At 39.8% G+C, this 18586-nt stretch overlaps 1 protein-coding gene across 1 annotated transcript in view; it reads right to left on the minus strand.

Moving 5' to 3' along the window:
* Positions 1–18586, minus strand: part of DPYD (dihydropyrimidine dehydrogenase) — a 1764026-nt gene that overhangs the window by 953460 nt on the left and 791980 nt on the right. The window contains exon 9 of the mRNA XM_082264968.1: positions 7422–7529. Coding sequence (XP_082121094.1) covers positions 7422–7529 — 108 coding nt within the window. The remainder of the gene's footprint in view (positions 1–7421; positions 7530–18586) is intronic.

An 18586-nucleotide genomic window follows, 5' to 3' on the forward strand; every position in this document is an offset into this window, starting at 1 on the left:
CTAAACGCTACTATACCTCCAGGATTGAATGAGGCTCACTCTTACAAAGCGTTTCTATAGGTCTTATATACTGTTTTGTGCTTATTCCACTTTTATGTCTTTTTCCCCCTTTTTCCCTCCCCCCTTTCCTTTCTTCCCCCCCCCCCCCCCTTTCCCCCCCCCCCCCTTCCCCCTCCCCCCCTATTTGTTTTTTCCTCTATTACTATTTTGTATAGTATTTGTTTACCTCATTCTCTCATCCTTTTCCCCCCTAGCTTATTCCTATTGTCCCCTTTCTGTTGCTGCTAGAAACTACTTTTCTCCCCCGGTCCAGCATTACCAACATTATCCATGCGATACGGTCAGTAGATTTATATATGAACCTTAGCATCCTGGGGAGTTGTACTACCTTTATGGATAGCCGGGTTGTGGACGTATATCGTCTCACTACATATGTATTATTTGTTTTTTTTTTCAATATGCCATACATATATTGTAACCCTCTGATTTATATTTTGCCTGTTGTTCTTTCATTATTGATGGCACAATGAACATTTTGGCTTCCTATAATATTTACATTTGTTATGATTATGTTTTTAGTGTTTATTATGTCCATGATACAGTGTCCAGCATTATATCACATTCCTCTTTTTGCTCCTGTTCATTTTGGTTCAATTTCGGCATGCAGTCTGCTTATTCTTGATCCACACATATTGGGATGCGATCACTTTGGGCTCCCCCGATGGCGGACACGTGACATCAGGTGTTGCCCCTCCCCCTCTTTTTTGGGGGGTTGGAGTCGATATGCCGATTTGGCTTGCCCCTCCTTCCCTTGCCCACATAGCCGTTTCTATGGCTTCGGCAAGCGGTCCGGGGATGTTGGCGGGCCCTCGGCTGATGCGCATGCGCGAGTTGCGCGCGCATTCCTGACGTCAGCCCGGATGTTCGTCAGGACGCACGTCCTATACGTCATCCGGGTGGAGTTACCTGTCTATACAAATAGCGGCAACTCGGCGTCCACCACCGCGATCTGCGGGGACTGGATGTGACCCGTGTCTTCTTATCAGGTAACGCTGGGGATTTTTGCTCCGATCATTGTACCTCCTAATCTGCAGTACTATCAACGATGGGTGAGCCTATTGTATTGGCTTATTTCCTCATTGACTATGTACATTTATCGCACATACCTCACTTTACTATTGATCTCCCCTATGGTCTATTATTCAATGTACTTATGGATTCTTAGATGCATGTGCCATTGGGCAACGCTCACATATTTATATATATTGACTTAAGAGGTGTTGACCCTAGGGTCAAATTCACCAGCTTTACTCTTTTGGTGATATGATACATATATTGATTGAACACCTCACACTAACCCCATTGGTTGATATATACTATATATATATATACTATTGTATTTCTGCCCTTTTTTTTAGGAAGCACTCTTGTGGATCCTTTATTTTTGATCTACCACACATAGCAACATCATCTCACCCAGTCCCCGTCCCTTTTTTCATGGCTGGGCAATATTGAGGTAAGAGTTATCTCTTCAGTTCTCTCTTCCTTTTTGAATATTTTAGTTCCAAGGGCTTTGGCTCAATCTGACATTATCAGATGCCATTTCCCTTTCCCCTTGTCAGGTGAGACTCCAGATGGATGTATATGGAACTGAAAATATATCCTTTTTACTTTGAATTTCCAGACCTCATCTTTCTTCAGCAGTACTTTTTGTGCCCTATTTGTGGTCGGTCTCCCGTGTTCGCCCCCCGGGGGTTTCCCCCTATGCCTTGTGGTCGTATTTCCCATTGCAGCGTGCTCTAATGCATGTTTAACAGGTATGACGATGTGTATTATTTTTGCTGCCTCTCTATCATGGACACCATGCAATATCTGTTTACTATAGTTATGACCTCTATATGTTGTAATATTATATCATTAACTGCATAAGTCACTATAAATGATTTTGTATTGATTTTTCTTTTTTCTTTTTTATTTTCATTTTTTCTCCACTTAAGTCGTTATTTTCATGACAAATATATCTATGTGACACCCTCAAAGATACCCCTGAAGAAGCGGCGGCAGTGCCGCGAAACATGTTGGGTTAATGGCTGTGGGCCACTACGCCTCCTGCACAAAGACCATCCATTGTGGATGCAACTGGGTATAAAGTATATATACCATCTACCCTTGTGTTAGGAGAGTATAGATATATATTTGTATGATACTGTATGGCTGTTTACTGTATATGTTTTTAACACAATTCAGTTTTGTACAGTATATTGTAATCCTTATAATTACAGTATACTTTTTACTGTTGTTTCAGAATAAAATCTTTTTCATGTTTTTTTACTAAAAATAAATTCTCTCTAGTCTTACTCTATATATTAAGGAATACTTAAGCACCCCAATTGAAAAGTCCCCCCTTGTGGCACCCCCAATGAATCTTTCACGTTATAATATTTTTTAGGGACGTGGTGCTTTATATCTGTTATAAATTTGTAGAGATAGCCCCCCTTTTTTCTATAAGATCTATCAAATGTCAACTGCATTTACAGTACCACGTTCATGGCCTGCAGAATCTATTGAAATAACCGTGTGCATGAATTGTCCTGTGCATGTTTTTAGATCAAATTTAATTTTATTTGATGTGGACATTTTTAGTTTATATCATTGCTAGAGATAAAAAAAAACTCCATAAAATTTAAAAAAAATGGTTTGCTGGGTTTCCATTTGGTGATCTTCAAGTTTTTCCTCTCCAGACTGTTTAACTTTTTTTATTTTTTTTTTTCACAATTTTAAACTTTATTCAGAAAATTAGAAAAGTCATACAAAGTGCAAACAATGGTAAAGTGCTTTGGATATAAAGCAAAAACCTTTTCATTAAAGAGGTTGTAAACCCCCCAAAATTTTTTTTTTCTTTTTGTAACCTGCAAGAGAAACACATAATGAGCTAGTATGCATCGCATACTAGCTCATTTTGAAATACTTACCTTAGAAAGAGCCGCCGCCGTGCAGTCCGCTTACCTGCATGACGGGCGACATGTCCAGTTGCCCGTCTTGCGGGATCGCGGCATCCGGCCATCTGATTGGCCGGAGCCGCGGTGACGTCACTCCCGCGCACGCGCGCGGGAGCCGACGGTCACGGCACGAAGCTCTAAAGGAACGGCACGAGCGGCCGTTCCTTCAGAGCGCATGCGCCAGTGACATCACTGGCTGCATGTAAGGTAAATGTTTACGGTACATGTTTAGGAGATATTTACAGTATCTATAGGTAAGCCTTAATATAGGCTTACCTATAGGTAAAAGTGTCAGAGGAGGGTTTACTTCCTCTTTAACAATTAACAACGAACATGAGTAGGTATAATGTACAATACATTTTGAGAAGTGCATGGGTTTTTTAAGTATGGAGAAGACGATTACCATGTTTCATCTATATCAGAGCACATAGTCCTGATTGCATAAGATGTGCAATCGTCAGGTAATGTGGTTACTATTCCTATGGAAGAGAGAAGGATGGACCTAAGTGTTGGTCCATCCAAAATATGATAGAAGACAAATAGAGACAGAAGAGGGTGAGGAAAGAAGATAGAAGAGAAAGTAAGGTAGATAAAGTGGAAGAAGAGACAGGGAGGGAAGGGAAGGTTGAAGGGGAGGGAAGAAGGGAAGGAGTTTTTTGCTTAATCTGAATTAGTGAGAATTACCGTTGGGTCTGTATCCAGTAGTTCATAAGGTCACTATACTTTTTTTATTTTTAGCTTATCCCAGTACACAAGGCACAATAACAAACAAAAAAAAGTGTCTAGCACCAGAGATAGAAGGATAAAACAATAAATCTTAGTGGGACACAAGGATTATTTGCAAGGAGCTGAAAGATTAGATATTCCATCAAGATGTTTAGCAAAGCTGCTGGGTATTGAGTCTGATGAGGCCACATGGGTAGGGAGAGCTGTCAAACTCTAAATAGCAAGGTTGGAAGGCGGGTGTGCATGAACAAACTCCCTGGTGTGTCAGCTGAATCTGCATCAGTGAGACACAGAGAGGTGCTTCTGGGTGGGGAGCGGCAGGGGATTGCTACGCAATGGGTTTCAGAGATTTGTCTCTTTTCTCAAGCAGGACTTGAGAAAAGGGAATAAATCTCTGAAACGTATTGCCTAGCACTTCCTGATAGTGTCAAAGCTTTCCACTACCTTCTGCCTTACACACATTCCTATGGGCCCAGCACAATGGTGTGTTCTCTAAACGTATTACCTGCAGCAGATTTTACATTTTTTAAATTACAGGGTATGCTTAATTAATTTTGCTTGTAGGAGCTCTCGAGGCATGACAAGAGTCCATTAACCAGCAGCAATTCATTCAGAAAAGATTCTCAAACTTAATTGCGATTTGGGAAATACACTAGATTTCAAAAGGAGAATGCAAAGCATTAAAGGGTCTTAAAATATTGGCCCAGCACGATTGGTTTTCTTGATGAAAATTTGAGACACATTATTGGCTTTACTGGCATATAGATTTAGTGCTATTTTTTGCCAAAAGTAAATTATTATATTTCCAAACAACTCAATTTATGTACAGGTGTACATACGTAAACTATAACTAAATGCAAATATTTTTGGATAGAGTGGTATAAAACCTGTGTCAAGCATTTATTGCAGTCTGTGTTCCCTTTAGGGAGCCACATGCTCTTTTAGTGTCCTGATGACCAGTGTCACCAAGAATGAAACCAGGGGTAAATCCAACATTTTTAGCGGTCATCAAAACAAAAATGGAAGGAAAATCACCAACAGCAGCTGTTATATGGAAGCCTATGGGTGACATCACCACTCCCAGAATTCCCAGCCAATGTCAGCCATTGACTTTCACAGGGATTCACATGCCCCTAGTAGAGCAGGATAAAAATATAAGTGCACTTTTTTTTTACAGGAGGGGTGAAGTTTTTAAGTCTAGTTTGTGTTAGGCATGAATTCTGCTTTAATAAAGATTGGTATTAGTAGACCATTTCTGACAATTTAACATTTTTTCTTGATTTTTTAATGCTTAACGTCTTGTGCTTTGTGCAGGAGAATATATATATATAGTGTATATATATATATATATATATATATATATAGACACGCTGTATATACACTGTATATATCGGTATATTTTACTGTATAAATCTGTATATTTTACTATTTATAATTTCATCCATAGATCAATATTTTATACACCTTGACCCAGGGGTAGGCAACTTAGGCACTCCAGCTGTTGTGGAACTTGCAAGTCTCTAACATGTTTTTATGAGGCCAAGGCATGATCAGATTTGTAGTTAACCACAGCTGGAATGCTGAGAAAACCTACCCCTGCCCTAGCCAATTAGATCACATACACAATAATGTTATATCACCAATCACAATGTCACACGCATCATACTTGGCTACACTGAAAGTTTGACAATAAAGTTTACAGAGATTATGAATATAACCTCATACATCTACAGTATGTGGTTATGAGTTACATACAATAATAAAGTCTGATAGCCAGCTACTTGAAGAAGCTAGATAAAGAACATCATTATCTACATATTCTTATCTAATATTTATGTGAAAGTGTATGTAAAGGATCACCTCCTCCCAGCTGCATTGTAAAGAGTAGAAAATCAAGTAAGAAATTCAATGTAAATCACGACCAAAAAACACAATTTGGATACCTGGCCAAATAAACACTATCCCAGTCCTTTAATTCACAGTGTTCAGAGGTGGTGGAAGGTGCCTAGCTGCAGCACATCACATGTATTTGTGCCATTGTTATCAGTCCACATTACCAAGTACAGTGCACTGCTACAAAGTGACAGTGAGGCTTCCTGGAGGAGCGGCTGACAATCAGGCTGCTTGTGCCATCCTTAGAGGCTGCTTGAGTCATTTTGAAAAGTGTTCTATTTGAATTTGTATAAAATCTTTTTTTTTTAATCACCGTGGCAACTGATATATTTTAAAAGCTTGCAGAGGTTGGATTTTTCTTCTTTTTTTTTTTTTTCATAATTCCTGGTGCTTTCATATTTCTATTCAAGGAGTGTTGCTGTTCTAGCTGGGGAGAAATTAAGACATGCACAGCTTCCTCCCTGGGCCAAACTGGAGCTTGTATAGAGAGGATGGCAATGCAGAAGATTGTGGATCAGCTGGTAAAGTGTTGCCCCTTTACAGAGAACTGACAGGAACACTGGGTTTTCTTATGTACTAATATATATTTTAACAAATTTTGAGCACAAAAAGTTAGAGAAAGTATTTTTAGAGCTTATGACAAGAATGTGGATGTACTGACACTTTACCAGGTAATTTGAGCAAATTAAGAATCTGATATAAAGTAAACAGGATTCAGCTATGGCGAAATGAAGAAACAAGGTTAAAGCTTACCATAAATGGTCAAATTAATAGTAAGCAGTGATTTTGATTCTAACATCTTCAAAGTTGTGGGCATGTTCACAATCATTTTATTAAGTTTCAGGAGTACAGTTATATACTCCTGGGGCTTTGACAGGAGATACACTGCCTTCAATGTCTGCCTTTCCCCTCTGTTGCCCATTCACAGAAACTTTTGTATTTTCCAAATGGGTTCATGAAATCCACAGTGCTCTGTAATTGGCAGGAGGGGCAGGCAGAGAGACTGCATGCAACCTTGTAATCAAATACATTTTGGGAAGTGGTTGAATTCCTGACATTCAACCTTAACTTTTTTTAAGCTGCTTAGAAAGTAAAAGCCATTTTCTTTGTTAACATTTTTAAAAATGAACTCCATTGTCTGTAAAAGCAGTCTGACTTTGCAGGTAATCTGGTGACCATGGGGGAGTCGTCAGTACTTAATACCATATTGTTAGTGCAACGTTGATTTATTTTATTTTTTTTGTCATCTCAGGCAGGTAAAAATGTGATAAAAGCTTATGAAGTGTAATAATCTTACACACTACTAGTGTTGTTTTTAGGTTGATCAGAAAAAAAAAAACTGACTGTTCAGAATGAGCTGCTGTACTATTAACTACACTGCCTTGCAAAAGTATTCACCCCCCCTTGGCACTTTTCATGTTTTGTTGCCTCACAGCCTGGAATTAACATGGATAGTTTGAGGATTTGCGTCATTTAATTTACAGAACATGCCCACAACTTTGAAGATGTCAAAATCAAGATGTTAACAATTACACCATTTCTGTTCGTTTGGAGGGCAACAGTACAGGCCTACAGTGCCTCTCCTTGTGGACCCTCTGTACAGTGAGGTGGTTCATTCCCTCTTTTTGTTGTTTGCATCTTTTGCTCCCACTGACTCACAGGCTTTAAAGGAGGACAAATGCCGTACCAGTTGCAATTTACAAAACAACACTTTGCTGTCTATGTCTAGCTTCACTTTTCTTTGTCTATTATCTCATACATCTAATGACAATCAGCAAATACTTATCTATAGCATGTGTTCACCTTGTTTGCTTGCTTTAGCTACCAATGGTAAGAAGTCTTTTGATGTAAAGAAGCCTTGTTCAGTTGAAAGATCTTTGAAGATGTCATCAACTTTAGGTTCCGGCAGTCCTGGGAGAAAAAAAAATAAGTTAAAGTTGTTTGGTCTGCTGGCTTCCAAGGAAAAACAATCAGAAAATAGCTCCAGCATGGCAGTATTTATTTTTTCTTCAATATGTTGTTTTCACAAAAAACACAACTTCCTTTCCAGTTATTAGTTATCTGAATATACACATCCTTTAGGCTCCCTAGAAACTTTATGAATGTTTCTAATCACAATTTGCATGTGCCCAGTGAAGCATCAACTTTAAATGATGCCAAGCAAAGCTGTTCTAACTGTAAAGACTCTAAATGCATCACTTCATGTTCTGTATCTAGTAGCGAACAGTCCAACATGGCAAAAAAAATATGTGAACAGCCTGGATTGAAGTATAATATCATAGCTGTTGCTTGACATGAACATTTCAAAAATGCCCATTCCCACTAGCTTCTTCATGAGCTCCTTTTGTTCCCTCTTCTCTTAAAGCTGAATTACATTTTCTGACATACTTTACAGTTTGTTTGGGTCAGCTTAGCCCAAACAAACTATGTCCCTCACTAATATGTGAGGCTGCTGGATGAGCAGTATAAACTGTATTTAGCTGTGACTACATACAGCATACCACACTCAATTCTGGATTTGAAGCCAAGGCTTCACACACTAGTGTCTATCACAGTAGAGATCAGCCATTCAGAGAAAGTGATTTATTCTATCAGAGGAGGGCTGATGATGTTACAAGCTCTGATTGCATCAATCAGAAGAAGCTATGTATTTATTGATGGAATACAACCCTTTCTCTGAATAGTTGAGCGCCACTGTGTGTCAAGGTCTTACCTTGCCTTCTTGTTGGCAGCCATCTTGGACATGTGCAGACTGCTGTCTCTTATAAACTCATCATCACTTGTCTGCTGCCTGGGCATCGCTCAGTGATGGTGGGATGGTGTTGCACACCTGACTATATATATCATCTAAAGGCTTTCAGACCTTGCTCTTGCGGTTGTGCTTCAAGGTGCATCACTGCTAGCAGTCCTCTGGTCTCTCCGTGCCTGACTTGGCTTGGCTGACTACCTTCCTAGCTCTGGATTCGGAATCAGCAGACGACCCTGCATCAGATGATGACCTGGTTTCGGCAGACTACCCACTTCTGGACTATAGCTTGGCTTGGATGACTACCTGTTCCTAGACTCGATCCCGGCTTGGATGACTACCCGCTTCCGAACTTGACCCCGGCTGTTCTTGATTTTTCTTCTCTCTCTTGCTGTGGGATTATTATTGTTGCATAAATAAATTGCTTTATTTTACTTGCATCTTCAAATGGTCTGGTTTCCTAGCACCCTGACACTGTGATAGACTCTACTGTGTTCCAGGTATGAGACTGGATGTCTTGATTTGAACCCGGAACACAGTGCTGTATGATAATCATACCTCACATCCAGCAGCCTCACATATTAGTGACGGACATAGCTTTTTGGGCCAAGCTGACCCAGACAAACTATGTAAAGTAAGTCAAAAGATGGAGTTCAGCTTTAAACATCAGATTACTTTCTTAGGTGCACTAGCTCAGTGTTTCTCAACCTTTTTTCAGTCGAGGCACCCTTTAAATTATAAACAATCTCAAGGCACCCTTTAAAATTATGGACAGTCTCGAAGCACCCCATTTGAAAATGTAAAAAATTATTCTAATAGTTTTACATGATGTAGCAACATCCACACGTAGGACACCCAATGCTAGAGGTGACCTATTTGTTGCCTTATGAGGAGTTTATGTGTAATCTCCTATAGTAATTGTAAATAGATGGATGTAAATATACATTTTTCAAGATATTGAGTTTTGATTTCAAACACATAGATGAATATGATTGTAGAAGGTTAAGTTGTGTGAACCAGTCGGACCAGTAGTATTAATCCAATATATATCCCAGTATTAACAAGTCCGTTTGAAAGGCCAGCCTGCTATTTACACTGGAAAACAAACTGATATGCAGAACAGTACCATTCTGTAATTAAGTTCCTGTTAGTCAGGCATCCTGAGGCCAAGGCAATAGTGTTAATAGGCCGTGTCACTCCCCTTGTCATCTCTTCAAAGACTTTCTCTTTAGATATGCGATGAAGGTGGTTGTCTGTTCAGGGATGGACAATTTGCCCAGCAGCTGACCTAGCATGATCAATCCCCCCCAGAGAGGAGGGCTATCGAGAGGCTGGGTTATGCTAAATTTAGGGGATGGGGAAATTGTCCAATCCCGAATAAGATACGCCCACAGGGAGGAGAAGGGTAAGATTGCTACACCAATAAGAAACGGCTCTAAGCAAGCCGATATGGATCCATATTAGTGAAGGTGGGAAGGAGAGAAAGCTCTCTTGCATTCAGACTAGGATGAAACTCTCATGGGGATGGTAACTATGGACTCTATCTCCTGCACTTAAAATGTATACATGCTTGTCCTCTTTTGTGTGGGAACACACAGCAGGCACCATGCCCCAACCTGAAGTGAAAAGGTAACCTAACTCCATGCTTATACATACATTGTGTTGTAAATATGTCTACTGTGGGTAATTTTATAAATATCATATAAGCCAGGGGTTTTAAAATGTTAATGTGTTGTAAATACTGCGTGTAATTTGTATATATATTATGTAACCCTTTCAATAAATGTGTATTGCGGATGGAACCACCTCTTTTGTGTAAGATCTCTCAGGATCTAGATGTGTATGGGTGCATGCTACTACCATGATTGGGGTGTATGCACATTTACACATAATAAAGGCAACATTTTCTTCCAAAGCAAATACACTTTTGCACACTGGTACTGACTAGTATTTGAATGTTTGAATGTATCCGTCAGCTAATGTGATCCCAGTGCTGAGGGAGATGGGTACAGGAGGGTGAAACAAGGATGCTGTGGAGACAGACATCCTCCTTATTAACTGATGACGTCATTGGTTGTTAGGATGCCAGTGTCTAGAAAGTTGTGATGGTGCATAATGAAAACCCATGGTTTTGTGTAACTAAAAGGCAGGCTTGTATACAATTGTTGACCAATTTTTAGGCATTTTGCCAAAGCACCCCTGAAGAAACCTCAAGACACCCTTGTTGAAAAAGGCTAAGCTAGCTAAGTCCTCACTGATATTGACATTGCAGAATGTACCACTTTCTGTGTGTAGGGACCCTGTCATAAGTAGTTGTATCTAAGTTTTAGATTTTGTACTGCTGTAGTCAGTTGTGGCCTGTGTTGATAGTTATGCTTTTCGTTGATTTCACTCTAAATTTAGGTTTTTGTTTAGGGTATTATTTGCTTCTGTCTGCTGTTGGGGAGTGTCCTTTGCAATAGTGTTGGAAAATTAATTACCTGAGTTATGAATATTTCTCCCTGGCCAGCCACTGGGAGGTTTATTGCAGGTAATGATGGGAGAAGGTACAATTAGTTGGGGGAACCCTTTGGAATCTCGCTTGACCTCTGGGCTTAGCTGCTTTCCTAACCTCTCAGCCTTGCTGCCTGGGAGAACACATATGCCTGAGAAAGTTAGGCCCACATCCTGGGCCTGAATCTTGCACTTCTGGGCTGGTGGTGTTTCCCAAGAGAGTGTAGCTAAATTCTCGATTGAAGCACCAGAGAGGGACTTTGTCTATCAGAGAAGGTTTCAAGGAGCAAGTTGAATGCTTGAATACCACAGGAAGTATGGTGATGTATCCAGGAAGTTAGGTGCTTTTACTGCTTTCAGTCAAGAGAATACAGAGTGCTGGTCTGGTTTATGGGTACTTTTTCTGTATTGACTGTGAAGATATTTTGTGTCTTTGCTTTTTTTTTTTGTTTTTTTGTATCCTGTGCCCTAACCCACTATCCTTGGACTATGTTGGCTGTTAAAACTCCTGACTGTCCAAAAATGACTGTTGCTCATTTGTTATAACCCTTAGTACACATTAAGAATTGAAACTTTAGATGACATGTCAGCCCACCTTCTTTTGGGGTCTCTCTCTAACAGCCTTCAGTGGGTAAGGAGATGCTACATGCAATATTGCAGAACCATGAAAATGATATACTTTTTGAAAAATACCCTATGCAGAATCTGGTCCCTCTGTTGGCCAAACAAACATTGATTATCTATCTAAGCATTTGATCAAATCAACCGGGACATTTAAAACAATTATTTGATGCAACATTAATATTAAATTTACTTGCACTGATTTGATCACTTTCAATGTAAAAATAATTTGGAAAAATTAAACAAAAATGAAGGAATTGTTTGATTGTTATTGGTTGAACTATACATCACACAACTGGTCTAAAAAATTGTGATTGTTTTTATAATGATGATCAATCAAAATGGACAAAAGTGATCAAAATTGTAATTAAAAAAATACACTTTCTAGATTCAATAAGAAATTAGAAGCAATTCACATGTTTGGCCAGCATTTTGCTCAAATGGTTGATTTATGTATGCTTCCCTTTCCACTACTAAATAGCAAGATTCTTTGTCCTAATGGATCATAAACACCACCACTGGTATGTCCACACCTAAATTGCTGTAGAGATGAGTTTTTGATTTGCTGGTAACCCAATCCAGTAGCAGTTTTTAGACATGGCAAATTCATTCAGCCATTTGCCACCACAGCAATCAACTATTAGTAATGCACCTACTGGCCTCTAAACTTAGGTCAGGTTGCTTAGAATAGCCAATAATGAGGGCTTTGTTATGTGGCAACCCCTCACTATAATAAAGCAGGTTTGCCAGGAGCCATATTATCTTAGTGCTTAGCTGTGCATAGTGCTAAATTAGTATAGGGCTTCTAGGAACAGGCATTGTCAAGTAGATTGTAAACCTTTACTGGCTGTCCTTTAGATAGCAAAATACTGTTTATTTTGAGGAATTTGGGGTTAGGTGGAGGGAATTTTACATGATAATGCTGCGGATGTGTGTCCTGCAGCTTCTTCACAGCCTCTAAACATGCACTGTCTACAGTCATAACAGTCTAAATGTGCGTTTTTAAAAGGGAATATTTTCTTTTTTTTCTAGCTGCAATATATTTTTTTCAAAATCTGTCCCTGTGACCACGTGCACCTCACTGATAACTGCCTGCATGTATCTATAATTTCACAGGAACATTTCCTATTTTCTACTGGCTGCTTTTTTTCTTTTTTTTTTTTTTTTGCAGCCTGTCCCTGAGCCCACATGTACAGTATTCACTGCTAACTGGCTGCATGTAATTTTGCACAGATCTAATTTTCTAATTAATGCTGGCTGTCATTTTTATTATTATATTATATAATATTAAGTAAGCACACCATATAACAAGAATGCTTATACAATAAAGTTGTATTCAGCAAAAAAGCACAATTTTACAAAAAGGTACAAATATCTAAGTATGTGACAACACAGCAAGCATTATGGAGCATAAGTAATTGCTCCCCTGGTAATTCCAGTATATAACCAAAATATATGCATATACAGTACATGAATAAAGTGAGCACCACTTAGTTATATACCAGTTGATGCAGATATACTGGAATCCATTAACCAGAATGTAATAATGAGAAGAAAAGCAGAGCCAGACCTTGGTAATAAGAGAATGGAGGAAGAAGAACTTAACGTTTCAGGGATGTAGGCACCACCCTTTTCAAGAATCCCTTCTAATCTTTAAAAATTGCATAAAAATTGGGTTTATGGACACAAGGTTTAGGGGTGTCTATGGGAATGTTTGACCCTTCTTCCAGAAGCGCATTTGCGAGGTGAGGTACTGATATTGGATGAAAAGACCTGGCTCACAGTTTCTGCTTTAATTTATACCAAAGGTGTTCTATTGGCTTGAGGTCAGGACACAAACAAGGTCCATAATGACATGGATGAGAAAGTATAGGGTGGAGGAACTTGACTGGCCTACACAGAGCCCTGACTCCAACCTGACAGAACACCTTTGGGATGAATTAGGGCGGAGACTGCGAGCCAGGCCTTCTCTTCCAACATCAGTGCCTGATCTCACAAATGCACTTCTTGAAGACTGGTCAAACATTCCCATAGACACACTCCTAAACCTTGTGGACAGCCCTTCTAGAAGTGTTGAGGCTGTTATAGCTGCAAAGGGTAAGCCAACTCAATATTGAGCCCTACAGGCTAAGATTGGGATGCCATTAAAGTTAATGTGCATGTGAAGGAAGGCGTCCCAATAATTTTGACAATATGGTGTATGTATACCCGAAAAATAATTTTAAGGACCAATATCTGTTCTGTCTGCAACAACTGATTGATAGCTAGATCTTTAAAGAGGAAGTAAACCCTCCTCTACAACTTGTACCTATAGGCAAGCCTATGATAAGGCTTACCCATAGGTACTGTAAATATCTCCTAAACATGTACCGTTTAGGAGATATTTACCTTACATGTCGCCAGTGACGTCACTGGCGCATGCGCTCTGAAGGAACGGCCGATCGTGCCGTTCCTTCAGAGCCCCGTGCCGTGACTGTCGGCTCCCGCGCGCGTGAGGGTTTTTGTCTTTAGTTTTTTTTTTTAGATTGTAACTAAGTTTGGAATTATTAGAGAGTATTAGACAGTTGCTGCTGACAGAGCTTTTTTTGCATAGTTTTAAAGAAAAAAGTGCAGGAAAATAGTACCTCCCTATGCTCATAGATAAAATAAGAATTTGGCATATACCAATTAGGCCTACTATCCCTAATTAAAACTGTCCTGTTGCTGGCTTATTTTGCACTGCTGTATCCTCTGCAGTATCTTGAATATTTTTTTAATTTCAAAACTCTTCATGCCATTATGAACAGGTAAATGAAAATAGTATAACCTTCAGAGCAAAGCAAAAAATTATATATAACGATTTATATAAACCATTCACAAAACAGTTATTTATTAGGTGACTAGTCCTGACTCCTTACACAATGAGTAAATGAAAAGTTTATCCCCTTCTTCATAACCAGGCCTTTTTTGCAATATGGCAGTGCGTTAATTTTACTGACAATTGCGCAGGCGTGCAACGCTGTGCCTAAATAAAATATTTGTCCTTTTTTTCCCCACAAATAGAGCTTTCTTTTGGTGGTGTTTGATCCAGTTTTTATTTTTTGCGCTATAAACAAAAAAAGACGTTTTGAAAAAAAATATATATATTTTTTTTTTCTTTCTGCTATAAAACATACCCAACAAAAAAATCAAATGTATCCATCAATTTGGGCTAATATGTCTTCTGCTACATATTTTTGGTTAATAAAAAATCCCAATAAGTGTATATTGATTGTTTGCACAAAAGTTTTTTATTTACAAACTATAGGATATTTTTATGGAACTTTAACTTATTTTTATTTTTTTACTAGTAATGGCGGTGATCAGAGATTTTTAGTGGGACTGCCACATTGTGGCAGACAAATAAGACACCAAACCGACACTTTTGATGGGACCAGTGGCACTAATACACTGGCCAATACTAATAAAATGCACTGTCACTGTACTGACACTGGCAGGAAAGGGGTTAACATCAGGGGCATTCAAAAGGTTAAGTGTGCTTCTAGGGAGTGCTTTCTATTTGTGTGGGGGATTGCTTAACTGGAGGAAGACAGAGATCCACGTTTCTGCTTAGCAAGACACGAGATGTCTATCTTCCTTTCTGACAGAACGGCAGTCTGCCTTGTTTACATAGGCAGACCGCCGTTCTGCCTCTCCTGTGAATGATCAGCGGGTCCCGGCAGAGATTACATCCCCCAGATCCACTGATTGGCTTCCGCTGTGTCCAATCACTGCGGGAGCAGGTTGCCGACTGCGCACACCCCATACCCTGTGCATGATATCATGTACAGGTGATTGGGCCCACAGAGTCCCACCTCGTCCGCCCCCCCCCCGGGAGGCCCCCCCCCCAGGTCCATACTAGCGAGACTGCTCCATTACCGGGAGGCAATGTTGCACAACCAATATTCTTTACAATCATACCAGGGTGTCTTTCTACCTGGATTTTTCGGCAGAAGTGCAAAGGCGCAGAGCCAAATTCACTAATGTTAGGAGATGACTGAGGCTCCTACAATTACCCTATGCCATGCTCAATTCAGTAAAATGAGAAGAATAAAATGTCAGCCACCAGTTTCCACCTCCTTACCCCCAGCACTCCAAAACTTCTGATCCTCCTCAACATGAGTACCCCAACCCTGCTCCTCATCACCAGGTCCTCAACACGCCTCCTACAAACTGCCAGCACCCCAACACTCCTCACTGCAACCTCCTTACCCCAACCCCCCTCCTCATTCTCAGAAACCCAACACTTCTCTTCACTGCCAGCACCCCAGCCCTCTTTCTCATATTCCTCATCTTTCTTTTACTGTCTCCTGGCATTCCACATGTTGGTGGAGTACAGCAATGGCCTTCTGTGAACACTAATCCCAACAGAGCAAAATAATGGCATTTGGGCACCTGATACTGTATGGTAGCAAAGGCCATAAGCTCACCTAAATGGGGTGTTTGGCAAAACTTGGCAGGACAACGCTAAGCGTTGGGGTGATTTTGATAATTTTTTTATTCTGCATCAGAATTGCAGAGGTTTGTGAACCAGCCCTGATGAAAAATCTCAGGTCCTTTTGAAATGGGAGTGTATGCTCTATACTACTCCAACTCCATAGTAGCACCATAACTTCATCAATCATATTAAAGTGCATACAGCATAACAGTCTATACAAAGTCCATAAACTGTGCAAAAATACAAATTCACACTTCACCACTTGTACATGTGAGGTCCCTCTTCCCTCAGAAAGAAACTTACCAGAGCAAGTTGCCACCCATTCTCATGACTGGCATAAATCAGTTTGTGTATCTAAACACAAACTGCTGGTTACAACACCACTAGTTCTCTCCCACATTCGGCTCACATATCGCCACATAACATAAGGGAAAAAATTAAAGAGCCTCTAATAGTGTAGTTAAATTATCCATAATTATATTTATTATTAAAAAACACTCAAAAAAAAAAAAATAAACATAAATTGCACTTATTACATAAGATGGCTTTAGGCAATGCTGTATAGTGGTCACATCAGTCTCCCACCACCTCCAGAGCCCTTGGGCACCTTCAGTTCTGGTTCTGACATCAACACCGTTTACTGTGTAGCCACGCCCCAATGTGTTTTATGAGGATATGCTCCTATTTCAAAGCTGACTGAGATCCTATGCTTTTCATTTATGGTAGCAGCAGTGACAATTCATTTTTTGTTTATAATATGTTTTTAGGTTTATTATTGTTTTAGTTTTTTTTTATTGTTTTTATATTAAGCATGGTCTTAAAGCGGAGTTCCGGGCACAGAAATTATTTTTTTCTTAACATACCCCCGGGACAGTCAGGGCTAGCACATTCCACAATGGCTAGCCTCTGATCTGTCCCGGTTTGCACTTACCTTTTAGAAGAAATACTTACTTAGAAAATTTCTTCCACAGCGTTTCCATCTCTGTTGTGGGCAGCTGAAGCCGGCGCGGTCCTCTTCTCTGTCTTCTTCCGCGTCTTCGTGTCCCAGAATGCACTGCACCGGCCCCTCTCGTCACTTCCGGTGCGGCGCCGCATTCCTAAACAGCTTCTGGGCATGCCCAGAAGCTGTTTAGCAGGGGAATGCGGCGTCGCCCGGAAATGACGAGCTGGGCCAGTGCCGTCGCATTGATTCCTGGGAGCTATTACGTTTAGCTCCCAGGAATCATCGCGAGGCAGGAAGTGACGGGGTGAGCCTTGGCGCTGGAGGAGGAAGCAGTCATAGGTGAGTATTTACGATCTTCAATAAAAAGGTGAGTAAACAAAAAAAATAAAAATAACTATCCAATTCCTTTTCAGGTGAGCTCTACCTAGCGGAGGGGCACAAAAAAAAAAAATCGTTTTTGTGCCCGGAACTCCGCTTTAAGTAGTCAGCCCTGATGAAAGTAGCCAAAAATGTTTCCCAGCCAGTTGAGGAGGGTATAGCGTTCCAGGCACATAAGCATCACTGGAAAGCGTTGTAAAAAAAAGTGGCTGCTCCTAAGCAGGAGAAGGAAAATGAAGTTAAAAAAAATGAATGTTTCAAAACCAAAAATGTGATGGTATAAGAGAAGATAATAGAGGATTTCTATCGCTACATAATGGTGGAGATGGTAGCGGACATCACTGACCAAATGTGGCTGTAGACCATAGACCAACTATGGTTATGGTTAAATTTGTTCGGTGATGTCAGCTACCATCTCTGCACTTTGTAAACATTCTAAATGACAGCTCAGGGAGCTGCAGCACTGTCATTATATATTATATATTTTATATTATATAGTGCATCAGCACTATATTACATCACACAGGGTACCATTGGTCATTTTGCTAGTGAAAGTCCTTTGTACAACATATCCATCTCAATGTGTCCTACAGTAGATGAATGGTTGGTATTAGCTCCTGAAAGAGCTGTAATCATGGACTTGAGGTCCAATATGCTCCAGAAGTCCCCGGATGTATAGGTTGGAATGGTGTGAATGATTCTCTTCATCTTGAAGGTAAGAGATACTCTGAACAAAATTATAAACACAACACTTTTGTTTTTTCCCCCAATATTATTTTATTTATGAGCTAAACTCAAAGATCTAAGACTTTTTTCTATGTACACAAAAGCCCTTTTTCTCTCAAATATTGTTCACAAATCTGTCTAAATCTGTGTTAGTGAGCACTTCTCCTTTGCTGAGATAATCCATACACCTCACAGGTGTGGCATATCAAGATGCTGATTAGACAGCATGATTATTGCACAGGTGTGCCTTAGGCTGGCCACAATAAAAGGCCACTCTAAAATGTGCAGTTTTATCACACAGCACAATGCCACAGATAATGCAATGTGGTTCTATGAAAATAAAAAATAAAAAACGCTCACAAACTTTACCATTAAACTGTTATGCCTTTGGTCAACTTGTACAAAGTTGAAGGTTTTAGCGTAAACATTTAGAGCTGTTGTAGCTCCTATAGTGCTGGATCAAAATAAAATCAGGTGTCACAGCCAAAAATAAAAGCCCTTTTTCAAAGTTGCAATAAATCAGATTGGGAAGCTGCTGAATTATTAAAATAAACTATAACACTGTATATGTGATGCCAGTATATGGTATTGCTGATGCGGTCTGT

The sequence above is a fragment of the Pelophylax lessonae genome (genome assembly GCF_965119305.1).
Source record: "Pelophylax lessonae genome assembly, chromosome: 8".
In the NCBI taxonomy this organism is placed as follows: Eukaryota; Metazoa; Chordata; class Amphibia; order Anura; family Ranidae; genus Pelophylax; species Pelophylax lessonae.